This window comes from Aulonocara stuartgranti, assembly GCF_965226115.1.
Source record: "Aulonocara stuartgranti genome assembly, chromosome: 22".
In the NCBI taxonomy this organism is placed as follows: Eukaryota; Metazoa; Chordata; class Actinopteri; order Cichliformes; family Cichlidae; genus Aulonocara; species Aulonocara stuartgranti.
The window spans coordinates 592210-610000 of NC_138957.1; the positions used below are offsets into that span (position 1 = coordinate 592210).

Here is a 17791-nt window from a genome sequence, read left to right on the forward strand (position 1 = left end):
CCGGTGGAAGTATCCCAGGATCACAACTCCAGCCAGCCTGCGAGGGGTTTCCGGCTCAGGCCACAGCTGGTCCATCAGGCAGCGGCCAACCAGAAGAGCTCTCTGTAAACGATTATCAATCACGGCTCCCGGGCTGAGCTACCACCCTTCTGTTGTTCTGGGGCTGTGATTGGTTGGTAGGACGCAAACCTGCCACAAACCTCGGTGTCAGTGTCCATTCACTGACAACAATGAAGCAGAATAACTAATGAGCTCTGTCCACGCTGAGGTCTCTTCCTCGCCCGATGCTCAGAGTAGCTTTGAACATGAACCTTGTGGAGGCTGAATGCTGAGAAGGACAGAAGAAGAGCAATGATCTGACACAGAACGTGTCCGTTTATGCTACCAAAGAGCACACGGAGCAGGAGAGCACAGAAGGAACTGGCTGTCCGCTTGACTTTTTCCTCTTTTGGATTTTGGGGTTTCGCGGGGTGAGAAGCTTTAACAGCGAGGACGCTGGAGACCAGAATGAAACTAGTGACCTTCCTCAGCTGGCTCACAGCCTTCTACAGTTTCAGTGAGTAGACCTCTCTTCACCTGCACTGGCACATATTCACACATTATGGTGTGATTGCTGCTCTATGAGTTTGTACACTGATATTAGTTCAGTTTCATGGTGATTAATGGGCAGAACATTTTGTCATTTGATAATCAAGTATGCTCATCGGTAAGTGCTGCTGTTAGTTTGTCCTTAAGTTTCATAAAGACCTGCACAGGCTGCAGGTGGACACGAGAGTCACACGGTGTGGAAACAGACCGGTGGATTATCCCACTCAAAGCTGGTGAGTGTGGAAGTGACTCAATGCAAAAGATCGACAGCATTTTATAAAACATCACAATATTAATATCCTTTATAATAAATACAGTAAATATCTGTATTGTTGTGGAACACGAGCCTGTCAGACGATAATAAACCGATGATATAACTAAACTTGTTTCAGATTTGATGTAAATTATCCCACTTTTCCTCCAATCAACACATTTTCAATGCTGATGGTTCAGCGTTGAATGGATATCAGTTTGGGTGGTGTGGTGGGGGTGGGGTTAATGGGGTTCGTCTCCACTCTGCAGAGTAATTTGGGTGTGATTATTAATATTCCACTAACAAACATCAGCTCTTTCTATTCACAGCACACACATGTCACACATCTGTTTTTCTACACATTCAAATAAAACTGAAAATCTAAAAGAAAAAATGAAGTTTTCATTGATATTTAGTCGTGATGCAGAAACCTGCAGAGCTTTTGGGGAAAGCACAGCAGGTTCAAAGCAGTTTGATTTCTGTCCTTAACTCAGACACAGAACGAGCTGAGAGTCAGTGACCTCTGACCCTGTGGAGGGGGTCGGCTTTCTGGGTCACCAGAGCAGTCTGTGAGGGGGTGGGGGGTGCAGAAGGACAATAGCCTTCCAGAAGTGCTCAGTCTTCACTGACCTCACCCCTACACCTTCATCTCCATAACACTGCAGCAGTCTGCGCTCACATTGAGCCTTTATTAAAGATATGTGACTATAAGGTAATCCTCCTCCGCCCTCCACCCCCTCACGCTCCCACTGGTTTAATCCACAACAATGGGTGTGCGGTGGCTCTGTTTCCTGAAGTGAAACATACAAATGTTAACATCTCAATCTCTGGAGAGCTCAGGCTAATGTTTACAGCACCGCAGCGTGCCCTGCCACCGTGCACGGACGCCTTCGTGGGCCCAGTTAGTCTCATTTACTGGTTGGCTTGTTTTGCATATTTCTATGCAGTACAGTAGCACAGCTGTGCCACTTAGTCTCAGAGACAGCAGATGAAAGGCTGCAAAGTCGTCTTTCAGCTTCAGCATCGCCGTGTGAGAAGCTGCTTGTAACGAGCACACAAACTCTTTCTACCAGCAGGTCGTGTGTCTGTGCATCATGACATGAAACAGCGTCATTGCAGCTTCAGTTGAAAGCCTGACATTGGGCCATAATGAGGTTTTAAAAAGCTTTGTCCCTCGTCTCTGTCGAGCTGCTCCTGGATCAGATCTGCTGCTGATGTTTTCAGCTCAGACGATGGACTTGACACGTACCTCTTGTTATACAGTTAATCCTCCCTTTCACAGTAAAATATCTCTTCCTGTCTAAAACACAATCATTTTGGAAGATATCCACAGATGTGAATGAAGCTGCTGAAGCTGAAACACGTCACTGCATTTCTGTTTGTGTCGAGTTTATAACACGAAGCAGGACAACCAGGAGATTCAGCTTCCTGCGTATTTCAAGTCTCCTGATTTCAAATCAAAGAATGCATTTATTTTGTAGAGGTGCATCATCATCATCATCATCGTGTTCAGTCTGATGAGCACTGTTGTGTTGGAGTAAACAAAGCTTACTGCAGCCTTCATGTGTGAACACAAAGCTTATCAAATGTGACTACAAGCTGAAGCTTATTGATTGACTTCCTATTAAAAATCGAGCCCTTGGATGCAGAGGCCTCAGGATTAGGCTACACATAGGTAACCTCAGCAGGTTAATTTAATCTGGTGCTAACTTTGAAATCCACTGTACGGTTTAGACACTTTTCATGTCACATAAGCGTACACTGAGTGGAGTTTAAGGACTCCACTGAGGTTATATGAGAACATTTTGATTCACGACGTCGACGCCGATCCTCACTCGGTTAAATGTTGTGAGGCTGTTCTGCTGAACTGTGGATTGCTCTGTGATCGTACTCTAGCTGTCTCCTCTGCTCGTCTTCTGGTGTTGCTGAGTTTGGTAAATTATATGCCCTCAAAGCTCTTACTGCACCATGTGTCATTCACACAGACTCGCCCTCTGACTCAGTGATGGACTCCACCAACATCTCTTTTGGCCTCACATTTTAAACAACATTGGAAAACCACAGTTTAAATACAAACTCAAGGCTTTGAATGCAGTTGTATTTATATAGTGCCAAATCACAACAACAGCTGGAGTGCACTGTAGATTTTATGTCTGCTTCACTGTGATGAAGGAAAAAGGCCTCAGCATGTTCATGTTTAGCATCTGAGGGGAACAGTTCCTAAAAACCCTGCAGTCACATCTAGTAAAATCCATGTTGTCAGTGTTTGGAGGCTTTGGGGGGCTGGTGAGAGACGTGTGAAGTTCAGGGGCAGCAGTCTTGTTAAACAATAGCAGCAGAAGGCCGGGTGGGTCGCTCAGGCTGGGGTACCAACCCCCCAACCCTCATCTACATATCCATCCTCCGCACCTCTGACTCTCTGTGACCTCAAGCCCTTGAAGGGCTTGAGGTCACAAGTATGGGGTGCTAGTGTGGGGGTTGCTGGACAACCTCCTCCCTTAAAAAATCTCATTAAGTTCACAGATTGAACTCAGCAGTCTGTGATGCTGCGACCTCAGTTTGACTGCAGCCTTCATCTTATAATTATTAAAGTCTTTGTAGTTCATCGTCCTGCTTCTGTGTGTCGGCCGCTCAGGGCACAGAGCTCACCTCATATGAATCCTCTGGTTCAGTCAGCTCAGTGCTTCACGTCTCTTTGTGATGATGTAAGCGTGTTTACTTTTCTTTGTTTTGTTCAGTTTATGTTCATAATGTAAACGATATACAGAAGGTCGTGTAGGAAATGCTATTAAAAGGCCGTTTGGCTCCACGTGACTTGGTTTACGTATCGAGGAGTGAAAAAAAAGAGTTATTGAATCCTGTTTCACTTCCTTCTCGACAGATGATCAGGTGATATTTATCCAGCTTCTTGCTGATATGAAGCTCAATAACAACAATGGACATGTTTCTAATAACAGTTTATACAAAATATTACTGTATTTGATATTCTGTCACGTCCACACGGACAAAGACCTCATGTTAACTGTACAGTGTGAAACAATGTGACACAAAGGTGACATTAAGGGGGCTGGATGATGCCTGTGGGGGGGCATGCTCACCTCAGACTGAGGCTGTTCTGGTATAAAGGAGAGACCAGTCTGCTGGACAAACACAGGACACTATTTACCATCATATTCATAAAGAGCTGCTGGTGATGGTGCACACTGCTGGTGCACACCGGACCACACGAAGTTAGACAGCTGCTGATGAGTCGCTGATGACTCGGATGCTTCAAAGGTTACAAACAGCACATGGAGGTGTCACCACCTCAGGTAGATGATTACAGTGGGTTTGTCTCTGTGACGACAGCACAGAGACTGCATGTGGAAACGCTGTGGTCTATGACTCACTGACTGTGAACAAACGAACAGACAACGTTCGGAGACTTTTCTCCCACAGATGAGATCAAAACTCAGCTTTGACCAAAGTGTGAGACTCAGGCGTCTTCTGGTCGAGGCTCAGATAAAGTTTAGTCCTGTCACAGTGGGTCGCTGACCCCACACTGATCACTTTCATACACATGTTCTCAGGTGCTGTTGGCACTCCTCATTGGTCTTCTGTGACAGGCCTTCAGCAGTCTGATTAAGACATAGCTTATAATACTTACTATTAGATATCACAGCCTCAGACACTGTGTTCAATAATTAAACCCACAGAAGGTGCGAGCCCCCACTAGGCCTGAGAGATGTGGATCTCAGAGGGGCTGTTACCCCCCCGAGACAGCTGACCCGAAGAGCCACAGTCGTATCTGCTAAGAGCATCTGCTGAGGGAGAGATTTCTCATTAGCATGAGGGCGGACGCTCGTTTCTGGATTCAGCACATCAGTCAGAGCAGCGACAGAGATCATGAGGACGGGCAGCAGCTCCGTGGAAGGTTTAAAATCTGACTCTGATAAAACCTGAACGCCAGTAACATCACAGGGTTGTTCATGTGCAGAGGAACTGCAGCAAACATGTCCACTTTATATGTAATATTACCAAACTATGTTATGATACAGTCTATGACATGTTTGTGCTTCAGTGAACAGGACCCGAGGTCATGACTGAGTGACTGAGTGACCTGGGACAGAGTCAGTCATGTTAGCTACAGCACGTTAATGCTCCCACTGCAGGTTACATTCAAGCACGCTGACGTGACGCAAACACGATCCCACAGTGGACGCACAGTCTGAGCTTGGACACTGGGAACTTTTCGTCTTCTGTTTTAGTGATGTCGAGTTTCTGTTGTGACTCATCCTCACTACAAGGTGCAGATGCTGGACGTTACACGTTGAATAAACGAGTAAAGACTTGAGTTCTGCAGCTTCTTCTTTTTGACATATCTGCTGAATGATGATAGACAGGAAGAGCTTTCTGCACTTATATGTTACCTGTGTTAGATGAAAACTCAAAATCTGTGAGAATATAAACGTACACTGACAAATTAAACACACTGAACTGCAATTAAATACCAAAACAGACTAAAGTTCAAATTCAGGCTGCTGTGTGGGCTGTCACTGTGGCCGGTTGTATTGCATGTTTAGTCCAGCCGGTTACGAGAATCCTCGGTGACAATGATGAGATATGTTGCAAGTTCAAGTGCAGTTAATGCTAATGCTTCACAGCCGGACAGAGGGCAGCCAATGCAAGGGTTCAATGTTCTGAAGGCTGAAAGAAAACAACAAAGACTGAGGTTTCCCGAGGTCACCGCAGAGACGGGACACGGCGAGGAAGGAGATCTGGGAGCATGGGAAAGTCACCTCAGACACAGATATGAATGACAGTCGATGGGTGGAGGGGAGCATAAGAAGGGCAGATGGTGCCCTGGTTGTGTGTTGGCCAACAAGAAGAAATAACTGGGGGTTGGGTGCAAATAAGCATGGTCACAATGCCATTGTCTCTACTGGGCCCTGCTTCAATGGAGGGTCTCCCAACTTGACCCCAGCGACCCCACCAGTGTTCTCCTCCACAGCTCAGTGGCATTCAGCCTCCACTGTGACTGCAATAAAATCATCACAGGCCACAAATCCTCATCTGTCATCTATCGAGTTAGAGCTGTGTGTGTGATCATTTGGATATTATTCAGCTATAATTCGAGTCAGGAAGTGGTGACAGCCTCTGTTTCAGATAGTTTACAATAGGACACCATCAGACCTCCAGTTCTCCTCCAGCCAGCCTGCATCCAGAGGCAGTTACATTGTTTTGATAGTAAGTAGAGATGACTGGGAAAGACGCTGCTTTACAGCCATACAGCAGGTGATCACCTGCTCACACACGGAGCTAAACCAGCATCCAGATAGTTTCACTTTATGTTTACTTTATTTTCTTTTATGCTTCCTGTTACAATGTCATAAAAATGCACTACAGTGAGCCCACCTCAGAGGACCGTCTGTATAAATATAAATAAGATGTTTTGGCCCCTCTAAAACTTCCCAGCACATCCACAAAGGATATGTATTGGGTTGGAAATTATAGTTAAAATACATTTTATTTACAGAATAAATAAATGACAGTAAAAGCTTTGTCTTTCCTCTGTCTGCAGGCGGCTGCTGGGCCTCTGAGCTTTCTTTCTTGGTAGAACCCACGGACGTGATTGCGGTGAGGGATCGGCCACTCATGCTGGACTGTCAGGTCCAGGGTGAGGAACCCATCGCAATTACGTGGCGCAAGAACGGAGCGCCCGTACCCAGTACCCCACGGGTCCGAGTGCAAGAGAATGGCACGCTGCTAATAAAGAGCTTCCAGAAACGCAGAGAGGGCAGCGATGCAGACATGGGCGAGTACGACTGCGCTGCACAGAACCGTTACGGCCTGCTCGTCAGCCGCAAGGCCAAAGTCCACCTCGCATGTAAGTGACAAGAATGTTATAACCTCCACATACTTCAGCAACACACACAGCTTTAGCAGCTGAGATGTTAGGAAAACACATTTAGGTGCAGGAAGGGCGATCGTGGCTCAAGAGTTGGGAGTTTGTCTTGTAATCGGAAGGTTGCCGGTTCGAGCCCCGGCTTGGACAGTCTCGGTCGTTGTGTCCTTGGGCAAGACACTTCACCCGTTGCCTACTGGTGGTGGTCAGAGGGCCCGGTGGCGCCAGTGTCCGGCAGCCTCGCCTCTGTCAGTGCGCCCCAGGGTGGCTGTGGCTACAATGTAGCTTGCCATCACCAGTGTGTGAATGTGTGTGTGAATGGGTGGATGACTGGATATGTAAAGCGCTTTGGGGTCCTTAGGGACTAGTAAGGCGCTATATAAATACAGGCCATTTACCATTTACCATATAAGGTGGTGCTGGGTGGTCTGAGCATGCTCACTGAGGAGGAGCATTCTGATCTGGCGGGTTAAACAAAGCAACCCAGATTTAGGTTTTTAAGACCACTAATGTTGTGTTACACAGCAATGTTGATGTATTTGATAAGATGCTGAGACACCCAACGTCACATTAGATTTCCCAGCTGTTGCAGTGCTGGTTTAATGTATCTTAGTTAAAGCGAAGCAGTCAGAGAAGGAAAGAAAACCCAAGAATTTCAGTGTGAACGTCGGAGGCTCTGCTGCAGTCAGTGCACTTTGACCTTTCTCTGTCAAAGGTACTTTGACTTTTTTTGTCCCATATGCACACACTCACACACACACACACACACACACACACACACACACACACACACACACACACACACACACACACACACACATCGTGCATCAGTGTACACTCCTCCTCCTGGAGCTCACGCCTTTGTTCTAACCAGTAAACACAGAGTTTATGGTTAAACCAGCAGAATTATAGCTTATTATCTTGAGGTGGTCTTGCTTTAATGCAAGGAGTTGCCATGGTGATGCTATCTCATTTACAGGGCATATCTATTGAATTCCGCCTTATTGGTTATGGCCCCATTTCAAAGCAGCCCAGCATGGTTGTGTGTGGGCACCAAATTTATATTACTCACAGGAACATGGTTAGCATACAAGCTGCATGTGAAAAGGTCAGTCTTACAGTAAGAAAGGCTGAAAAACCATTAAATAGATCATAAAGCTATTTCTAATCACAGACACAGTCCACACATGTCCTGCTGCCTGACTCCCCACAGACTTTACAGATGTTCAACAGTTGTGTGCACTGTTTTTCTCTTTGTGTGATTGGCTCTCCAGCTCTTCCTAAGTTCCACACACACCCTGCATCAATGTCTGTGGACGAGGGAGGAGTCGCTCGATTCCAGTGTCAGATCAATGGAGTACCTGAAGCCAGAATCACATGGGAAAAAGACCGAGTGCTGCTCAACACCACTGACAGCAGGTAAACTCAGACTCAACACACACCAACACATGTATCGTGGACTGTGATATGTGGTGTAAAGGACCACATGTAACTGCTCTGGTAGCTTTTCTGTTAGCCTGAGTCACATTACATCTAATGTTCATGTGTAAGCAGAATTCATTGGAAAGATAAATGACGTTCCTTCTAAGAAGAAAGACGGGGAGCTTTTTTCTTCCTTTCACCTCTTTTGTAATTTGACAGAATAGGAAATTGTATAGGACAAGACAGTAATTAATAATGATGTTTAGTGCCTCAGCTTCACTCAGCTTCTCTTACCTGTCCAGGTACACTCTCCTACCAATGGGCATCCTCCAGGTGACAGGTGTGAGAAAGGCGGATGCAGGGGTTTTCCGCTGTGTTGCCACCAACATCGCCAACACTCGTTACAGCCACGAAGCCACGCTCAATGTTACTGGTAGGTGGACTCGTGATCCCCAAGCTGTTACAGTACGGCTGGGATATGAGCGGCGGGGGTTAGCGCCTGCATGAGCACAGTCCAAGAGTACATGATCACATCTTTGATCTGTAACCAGAGACTGTAGAACTCCAATCACACGAGTGTCCATGTAACTGTCACCACAACCTGAGTCGTTCCCAGCAACAGCCCTCAGCCCAAACACGACGTTGTTTCTAATGTTTCTAATGTTTCTAATGCTACATTTCATAACATCTGAGGTGTGCAGGGCGCTTCCACTGTTAACAGTGCTGCAGGGTTTATGCAGTGATGTCAAAGCTGCAAGTTTAGAGCCACAAGGACAATCCCACATCTATGTAAGTACTCACTGACCGCTCCACGTGGCTGTGATGGTAGGGACCTTACCGTATATCACATATACACTGCCTGTGATACTTCCACATGAATCTGCTGATTGGCTACGTCAACAGTCACTGGGAGTAAAACCAGTGCATTATATACTAAACACAGCTGTATACTACTGCTGTGTATTACACTCACACTATACACTCCTCGTCCCGACGTCATTGGTTCCATACTCTCTTTTTGTGTCTCCTCACCTTCCAGGTGGGACTCCAAGAACCTACAAGGAGCCCGTGATCCTGTCAGGACCTCAGAATCTGACCATCACGGTCCATCAGACCGCCATCTTGGAGTGTATCGCCACAGGAAACCCAAGGCCCATTGTTTCCTGGAGCAGGCTAGGTAGCCCTGTAGCATCCCAGCAGAATGTGAAAAAAAGATTGACAAGCCACAAAGGTTTGATTTCATGAACTATTTCTGTGTCCGTGTGTCCATCAGACGGGCGCTCCATTGGGGTGGAGGGCATCCAGGTTCTCGGGACAGGGAACCTGATGATCTCAGACGTATCCCTGCAGCACTCTGGTGTGTATGTGTGCGCTGCCAACCGGCCCGGCACCAGGATGAGGCGCACTGCACTCGGACGCCTCGTGGTACAAGGTGAGGATGTACGGGGACCGCTGACGTGCTCTTTAGCACCCACCCCTCAGTACTGACCGCTGACTGTCCAACACTTCTTCACTGTGCCTGTCAGGTGTCTGTGTAGTAGGTAGTCTGTGTCCAGTACAGATAGATTTATGATCGGCATTTAGAAAGTAGTTTACATGTTACACTTACATGACAGGTAATGTGGATAAATGCTCAGACCTGTGGTCACACTTATTGTTAACCAGCTGTAAGATATGTGAGCTAAGATGTGTTCAGTTAGCACGGCTCCTGTCCCTGCGTGAGGGGGGGGGGGTCTGTGCCCCCGGCTCTTTGGTGGGGGAGGGACTGAGCGAGGCCGACTGACTTGCAGTTGGGGGTGGACGTGCTTTCATCCATCACCCTGCACGTGTCCATATTCTGAGTCTAATGATGCTCATTAGCTGTTCTCAGTCACAGGCTGCTGAAAATGAAACTTTGGGAAAATAAAAGTCAATCAGTAGAATTAAGTAAAAAACTGAATTCAGTTATTTTCGGATCAATTAAGTTGTTTAATTAAAAAAAAACCCAAATTAACACACAATGAAAACTTGATGGTTTGTATTCTCAGAAAGGTTTAAACATGCCGTGAAGCCTCGTCTTTAACAAGTATCATTTTCAAACACCAGTGTTTGTATTCACGTCCTTTTTGTCTCTCAAATTTTAAAATATAGTGTGTTAAATATTCACTGTGCTACTACTGGAGCCAGTTTGAGCTGCTCTGTCTGCTCCACATCGCTCTAAATCATTTATCAATACATCATCTCTGATGTATTCATTCATTTATTTAGTTTGTAATTCAGTTTGTTCTGTTTCCACTAAAATCACTTTTGGAAAACGTCTGCAGTGTTTGTGATAGTGGAGTCAGCTGAGGAGTTTAAATGTGTGAATCTTTCCATCGTCCGGCTGAAATCAGCTGTTGTTCTGTGGCCAGGATGCAGGGACAAAGACCACATATGGGGAAACAAAACGTGCAGGACAACAATACAGGGGGCAGGTGGGGGTTGCAAGGGGGAGGGAATGACCTGCGATCTTTGACCCATGACCTAGACCGGAGTAATAAGGACACATGTCTCTGAAAACAGTTGGATGGAGGAGTAGGCGTGGAGGGCAGAGAGGCAGAAGGAGACAGAATAAGTCATTTACAAGCAGAGCAGCAGTAAAAAATACGCTTCCACTAACCTTAACATTTTTCAATAAAATGTGTCCCTGTGCGTTATGTTCCTCATTACTTGGAAGCATAATTAACAATGTAGAAGGCATAAAGTATCAGGACAGCAACAACAGCAAGGTGTGATGTTTTAGTGCACATACATCAGGTTTGCTGTTAACAGGAGGGAACGGGACACCACACAAGTGGCCAACGCGTGAAAAACAATAAGCAAACAGTAAATCTGTTAATACAGCTGTGCAGGTGGTTGATAAAGTTTATTCAGTATAACTGGGCATGTAAGGCATGCCCCCCCCACACACACAGGGACAGGGTGATACCTGAACCGTCACGGCACCGTCCGCTTCTCTAAAGGGTGTCTCAGGCCGTCCTTCACATGTTTTGGTTTCCGTCACGCTAACATCTCCCCACGAACACTTCCCTTTGGTTTTGTGTGCTTTTGCAGCATTTTTCTGTGCGGTGCATTAAGGCTAATAAAATAAGAACCAGATTGTAATGAAGCAGAATGATCTTTAAACGCTCTTCAGCCTGGCAGATGCTCCTCTGCAGTCCGATGTGCATTCATACAGTGGACGGGATGTGCTTCAGGTTTACGCTGTGATTCTGTTTTGCTGTCTGCTCTCGGTCTCACCTCCGTCTGTTCCACCTCAGCTCCTCCTGAGTTCCTGCAGTGGCCACAGTCTGTATCCAAACCAGCAGGGGGCAGTGCTGTGTTCACCTGTGTGGCGCAGGGTGTCCCTGAGCCTCATCTCATTTGGCTGAAGAATGGCAAGGTCCTGATGCCTGGACACAACATCAAGCTTACCAATAACAACAGGTATGTGAGTCAGGGAGTGCAAAAACGCCATCTGTGATATACTTCAACCTTTTTAGCTTTAACACTTGACCCACAGAGTGACAGCGCTGTGTCCAGAGCGTCTGACCCCGAAGTCTTCATGTGATCGGTGTGTGTCGGTCACAGTGAGATCACATAAAGATACAGAGCACGTGCCGTCTCCACGCAGAGACATTCAAACCAAAAACATCTCCTTCTGTGAGGCGACAGTGCCGTCCTCGCTCACCGAGCTCAGCCCCGTCACAGTGTGTCAGAAACATCACAGGAGACTACAACATTTTCCATAAACACCACTGATTCCAGGAGTAAAATCCCAACGTAATCCTCTGTGATTGTTGACTGGAACCTTTTGACGTGCAGTCCTTCAGGCTCATCTGCATCCTCATCTAAATGTATTTTAAAGCATTTTTCCAGGACACAGAATCATTACTCAAAGTTGTGTTTCTCACAGTGTTAGCAGTCATGTGGTCACTCTGCAATGGAGAAGATACAAGAGATATAGTAGTACAGTAATACTGACAGGTGAGAGCAGCTAGATGCAGAGCAGATGGAGCTGCAGTACGTTTAACACTTGCTTTCACTGCTGAACCATCACATTTCCCACGCAGTGAAGTAACAGCAGCTTACTCGTTGGGTATGTTGTCCTTACAGCACTCTGGCTTTGACCCGTATCGGCTCGGAAGACGAGGCTATCTACCAGTGCATTGCCGAGAACAGTGCCGGTACCAACCAGGCCAGCGCCCGCCTGGCCGTGGCGCAGGGTAAGGATCTGCCCGATGCCCCAGGAGGCTTCACGGCCAAAGCCGTGTCCACGCACGCCCTGCAGATCAGCTGGGACCAGCCGCCCACCAACGTCACTGAGAGCATCATCGGCTACGTGCTGCACATCCGCAAGATAGGAGGTGAGTGTGAGCACACACACACATGCTGCCATTAACTTATGATCTTAAGTCTCATAATGTGTGTGTGTGTGTTATTTAGAGGCTGACAGTCTGGAGCTGCAGGAAGCCATCAGTAAAGGCAACTTTCAGCACGACGTTACCAACCTGGAGCCAGCCACCACCTACTCTCTTTACCTGAAGGCCTACTCGCCCATGGGAGCCAGTCAGCAGTCCCATACTGTGACTGTGACTACTTTAGGGGGCGGTAAGACCACCAAACAGTGAGACCAGCAGGGATCAGTCTTCCAAACTGGTTTTTATCATTTCTTTAGCACAGTGAGTAATGCCTTTTTCCAGTTGACCACTGTCCTTTTGCCTCCATGCAGTGCCTGCTCCACCTACCTACTTCACCAAGGTGTTAAATTCCAGCGCCGTACAGGTCCTCTGGGAACTTCCCACTAAGGCCGGTATGGTCGAGGGCTTCAGGCTGTCGTACCGCAGGGTCCCCCACGCTGAGTACCAGAGCCCGCTTCAGCTGCCCTGTTACGTTAATGCCCACACCATGTCGAGCCTGGGTAAGTGTGCACATAGACACACTGTAACCACAGTACTGCAAACTAACCACTTCACCAGTAAGACTTTTCACTAACACACGACTCAGCAACAGCCAGATCCAACATTAAATGAAACTCTGAGCAGTCCTCACCTTTGAAAATGTCCCGCCCTGTCTGTCTTACATCTGTGTCCATCATCAGTCCCTTTATTCCCTCTGTTCAGTTTTATACAACGTTGTGTTTGAGCTCGTCTGAATCTGTTTTAGAACCGGGTGCAGTGTATGAAATCAAACTGGTTGCCTATAATGGGAACGGAGAGAGCGACTGCTCCAAGAGGCTGGTGTCACTCGCAGAGGAGGGCGCGAGAGACCAAAGCACCGGTGAGTGTCGGCACACGTCTGCGACTCCAGCAACAAACAGCTCCTGCAGACACTGCAAACGATTATCAGTAAATGAAAATCGATTTGTGGAAACACACTGAAAAAAGCGGGTTTGGTGAGAGATTTGAATGGTAGAACGAGCTTTAATAACTAATGACACCACTAACCCTGCAGCACTAATTCATGGATGTGTACAAACTACAACAAAATAAACGTGTAATATGACAAATCTTCATGAGAATACAAGCACGATGCACCACGAGGAAAAAATGAGGATTTATGATTTATGACAGGTTAAGTTGAAAAACATGTGAGCTCACGGTGCTGTCAAAGAGCGCAGTGATAGTGAGGCAGAACCTGGCTCTGCTGTGTTTCAGCCACGAGGACGTTCATCAGTAATATTTGGTTTGTTTCCAGGAGGAGACCGTCTGTGTCAGTGCAGGGATGGAGAGGCCTCGCTGGGCAGCATTGTCATCGGCATCCATATCGGCACCGCCTGCATCATCTTCTGTGTTCTCTTCCTCATGTTTGGATACCGTCGCAAGTATGCATCCATGCACTGTGCACGTTCTCTTGTTCTTCTTTGGCTCATTTTATAAATAGAGTTCATCCCTGTTAACTGATGATCACATGTAGCTCAGTGCAGCATACGCACTCACAGCTGGGCCTGGTTTGCAGTCTGTTTTGCAGTAAAGGGACTCAGGACAGCTGGTCTCCATCGAGGATCCAACCAGTGCACACTGGCATCCCTAAAGATGGAGAGGCCCTCCCCAGAGGAGAATCTCAGGTACACGCTTTATCTTACCTCATGCATAATAATAATAATAAGACACATTTAAAGGTGCTCACATGTTAGTGCTTTTAACTCCATCATCCACCACAGACGGCTGAGTCAGGTTAACTACCAAACTCAGCTGACATGAAGAGGAGTTGTTTGTCCCTCTTCAAAGTCACGAGGTTTCCTAATAAAGTGTAAAGTTCGTGAGACAGCTGTGGAACCGTGACTGCAGACTAGATCAGCTGCCACTGTGAAGCTTTCACACTGACTGCAGCTGGTTTGGTTCATCCTTACACAGAATGGAAACACATGGATCCAGTTAAAAAATAGCATCTGCTCAATAGCTTTTCTCATTCTACTTAAAACGTTTGGAGAAAAGCTTCTTGTGCAAAAAGAGTTACAAACATTAAACAGAAGGTTTAGCCAGACTTTGTTGAATGATTCTAGTTCTCAAAGAGAAAACCTGACTTGTTTGTGCAGCCTCACAGCGATGCAGTGCACATGCATGCTTCTGATCTGTGACGTGTCCTCTTCTGTCCCCTTCCTGTTGTGCTCTTCTGTCCTGTGAGCAGGTGGTCTGCCAGGTTATCATTGATCAACATTCGTCAGGTTTGCACGCCTCAGGCACTGGCTAACACTGGTCAGTGATGTCATAACAGCCACACCCCTGCCCTGTCCTCCAGCAGTCAGCCATTCACTAGGAACCTCCCACCAAAGAGCACCACCTTTGGTTTGTTAGGCTCAGTCATACCATTAGTGTCCCCAGACCTGCTGCTAATAACCTGAGAGTAGCCACTCCCTCCCTCAAACCAAAGCTTATTGCCTTTATTGCCTGTGCACGTGCCTGTGCACGTGAAGAAAGCCTTTGAAAACCGTTGTCACCACAGATTGTGTCCTGTCTCGCACCACAAACATTTCTGTTACTTTTTCAGTGGAAGGCGTAAACCAAAATATTCTACCTCTCAGATCGCCACTGATAAACTGACACGTGATGATGTGGACTTTAAACCTCGCATGAAGCCAAAAACTCGACCCTGACGGAGACGGTCTCGTCACTCTGTGGTGACAAACTCTTGACTTTGCCTTTTATTCCTCTACAGTAAGGAAAAAAAGAAACATAGCGGCCTTTGTGAACACCTTCCAGAGGTGACGGTGTGATGAGAAACTATTTTCTATTACAAGCCATTAGGAAGAGTCGTGTGAACCAGTTAACTCAGCTCCTTCCACCCAAAGCTGCTCACTTCCAAAGAAAGCTACCTCACTCTGATGGGAACATCTTTTCTATAGTTAGCCCGAGCCTGCTAATGCTAGTCTACCTCATCCAAAAGTAAAGGCTTCTGGTCAGTGAGCACACCTGACCGGTGTGAGTCACAGACCGAACTGTGCAGGAGCATGTGGAGCTCTGCAGCATCAGTCTCAGCCTCCATCAAGCCTCAGCTTCTTATGCTTTTGGTGGAATTTCTCCATTTTTGTGACATCAGAAGATGTTCGTGCTTTTCCTCCAAAGACATATTTGGAAGTATGTCATGGACAACATGATGAAACAACCCAGGCGTCCTCTTTTTCTCTCCACCGAGCAAAACGGGAAGCTTGTCTTTGTTAATCTGCATAACTGAATCCAAAAAATGATGAGGCCACGCTGCCAAGCTGACTTTCTAGATGCCAAATTGGTCAACTGGGACTTCAGTGACTCCGACGTTCACTGTGCCACATGCCCGGATGCACAGACGAGCGCCACGTTTCACACTGGCCGCCTATCCAAAAAGTTTTTATGAAAACCAAGATGAATGAAACCCAAAGATATAAAGATTTCATGGTTTTCTTTGTGTTCATTTCAAACTTACTATAGAATATAGGTTTACTTTGAGTTTTGGATTGTTCCTCGTGGAAGTGGGACACCTGTGCTTTAAACATCGTTTGTTTTCTTGCTTTTGTTCGAGTCTCTCCAGGCGGAGTGACACAGATTTCACTGATTCTAACTTTTAAATGTCTCTATATGAAGATGTAAGATATGTTGAATAATTTTGTATGTCCATGAGGAATACTGATTGTTTTTTAGCTGAGTTTTTGCCAAATATGTTGAAGAAATATGTGACCAAATAGCACAAATATGTAAAAGCCAGCAGCGGTTGAACCTCGAGGGCAGACGCAGTGTGAAGAAATGCTTTCAGCTCATAAGTCTTCTTCTTTCTCGGTTCAGAAGAATATCAGCAGCCACAGAAGAAAACTGTGATTTTGTGTTGTTCTTACTTACAGTTTGGCTCTTTGCATGAAATTATTTAATTGTAGGCTGTGTCATGAAACCCACACGAGTTTCTTACTGTGTCAAAATGAACACGCATATCGTAGGACGATCAATGTCCTGCAAGCAAACATTATCACTTTTTTCCTTTTGCATTGCAATCCCAGTGATTCGAGAACGACTGGGAAAATCCAGCTTTGACTCTGACACGTTAACGATAATGGTTTCCCTCCCTCGAGGTTCACCAGTCGACCCCATGAGTGTCAAAGGTTTGCTCACACCACCAGAAGAAATAAGGCTTTTCTCTTCATTTCCATTGTTGCAGATGAAAGCTGTGAAACAAATGTGATACCAAAAAAGTGTTTTTGTAGTATGAAGTGTGTAGTGCCATTTGAAAGGAACATGTTAGCTTCTTTTGTTCTTCCTGCTGTGACAGGAAACGGTGCCAAAACGAATGTTTGATTATTATTAATATTATTGTTATTAGAGTCAACGACCTTTCAGATGTTTTCTCCCTCTGATACATGTGAGAGTGACGTGGAAACGTTTGTTAGACATTACTCTGAGATAGCCTTCGAGCAAGTGTTGTGAGCTTTCTGTTGTTTGAGGCATTAAACTCACACATGGCCCAAAGGCAGCGACTAGAAGGAAAAAGGTCAAAAAGGCAGAAAAATGTAGAGAAGTAGAGACTGGCTGCTAGAACCAGGGAGAAACAATGCTTTAATAATTCTAAGTGCTTCAGCGTCCCCAAACCTTTGTATTCTACTCTTATATTTTTACAAAGAGCTTTAACCTGGTGAGACTGAGGGCCTGTCCTCCGGTCAACATGAAAGGTGTGGAAATGCAGAGCAGACAGGCAGCAGGTGGACACCATGCTGTGACTTTCACATGTGTTCTTCAGTGACTCTGAGCCTATTAAACACTCGCTCACTTTCACAGCTACACAGAATAAACTGTCCTAGTGACACAATAACAGAAGAACACAGAGACACAATACATTTGACTGTGTTTAATCCTGTATTCTGCTCCGTGTCAGTACTACCTGTGGCTCACCCGGGCCAAAGCATACAGAGCTTTGTTATCCAGCGATTTGTCTGATCTGACCCTGTGATCAATAATTACATTATTTATTTAGCCCAGCCTGTCCGTGTGGCGAATCCATCACTGGTACAATATGGAACCAAACACTAACTGCTTTATTTCTCACCTGTGATGTGCTTGTACAGAAATATCTTCAGAAACATGCACAATACACACAAAGAGAAAACCTTTGGAGCACAAACTGTTGCAAACGGTACTGTTTGTGTTTTGGAGGGCAGAAGGATTTTATTTAGGTTCTTAGTTCAA

At 46.1% G+C, this 17791-nt stretch overlaps 1 protein-coding gene across 1 annotated transcript; it reads left to right on the forward strand.

Annotated features, from left to right (window-relative positions):
* Positions 1 to 507: 507 nt before the first annotated feature.
* On the forward strand, positions 508 to 14837 carry LOC309699422 (immunoglobulin superfamily DCC subclass member 3; the record flags this gene model as incomplete). The annotated part of the gene is given in 15 exon segments (XM_082522439.1): positions 508 to 556; positions 6402 to 6707; positions 8000 to 8144; positions 8450 to 8580; positions 9187 to 9324; positions 9421 to 9579; positions 11426 to 11591; positions 12261 to 12511; positions 12591 to 12755; positions 12877 to 13065; positions 13311 to 13424; positions 13842 to 13968; positions 14086 to 14087; positions 14090 to 14211; positions 14775 to 14837. Coding segments are annotated over 15 exon segments (2127 nt in total).
* Positions 14838 to 17791: the final 2954 nt, after the last annotated feature.